The sequence below is a fragment of the Acanthisitta chloris genome, unplaced genomic scaffold (assembly GCF_000695815.1).
Source record: "Acanthisitta chloris isolate BGI_N310 unplaced genomic scaffold, ASM69581v1 scaffold13870, whole genome shotgun sequence".
NCBI lineage: Eukaryota > Metazoa > Chordata > Aves > Passeriformes > Acanthisittidae > Acanthisitta > Acanthisitta chloris.
Window position 1 is genome coordinate 1390 of NW_008651174.1, and position 642 is coordinate 2031.

The following is a 642-nucleotide window of genomic DNA, read 5'->3' on the forward strand; positions in this document are numbered from 1 at the left end:
GCCTTCCTGTCCCACTCCAGGGCTTTTGGGGATGAGGAGGAGAATCCTCAGGGTAGGGGAAGCCAACCTGTTCCCCCTAGTCTTGGATCCGTCCCTGGTGCCTGGCTGTGCCACCCAGCCCCAGGGCAGGTGCCACTGCCACAGGGACAGATGGTATTTGCACTGCTTGGGCTGACACACGGAAGAGATTAATCAGCTCAGCAAATCCCCACAGCACCAGGATATTTATAGCTCCCCCCAGCTGGAGCCTGAGCACCCCTGGGGTCCTGTGTGCTGCAGGGGGAGGCTGTGACCTCCCCAACTCTCACCACCACTCCCCTCCCTCCAGTGAACATCCTGACCGCCGCGGCCCTGTCCCGTCTGGCCCACCACGGACCAAGAAATCATCGTACTGGTACCTGTTGGCCCTGACCACCTCCGACATCCTCACCCAGGTCTTCATCATCTTTGTGGGCTTCATCCTGCAGACAGCCATCCTGGCCCGGGCAGTGCCCAGAGCCTTCATCCACACTGTCAATGTGCTGGAGTTCACAGCCAACCACGCCTCCACCTGGGTCACTGTGCTGCTGACCGTGGATCGTTACGTGGCCCTGTGCCACCCACTGAGATACCGCGCCGTGTCCTACCCACAACGCACACGCA

General features: G+C 60.9%; 1 protein-coding gene across 1 annotated transcript in view; it reads left to right on the top strand.

Annotated features, from left to right (window-relative positions):
* Positions 1-328: 328 nt before the first annotated feature.
* GPR142 (G protein-coupled receptor 142) overlaps positions 329-642 on the top strand; it is a gene marked incomplete at its 5' end in the record, with an annotated part of 872 nt that continues 558 nt past the window's right edge. Inside the window, 2 exon segments of the mRNA XM_009072103.1 lie at positions 329-366; positions 369-642. The exon segment at positions 369-642 is cut by the window's right edge and continues 33 nt beyond it. Of these exon segments, the coding sequence (XP_009070351.1) occupies positions 329-366; positions 369-642 (312 nt within the window).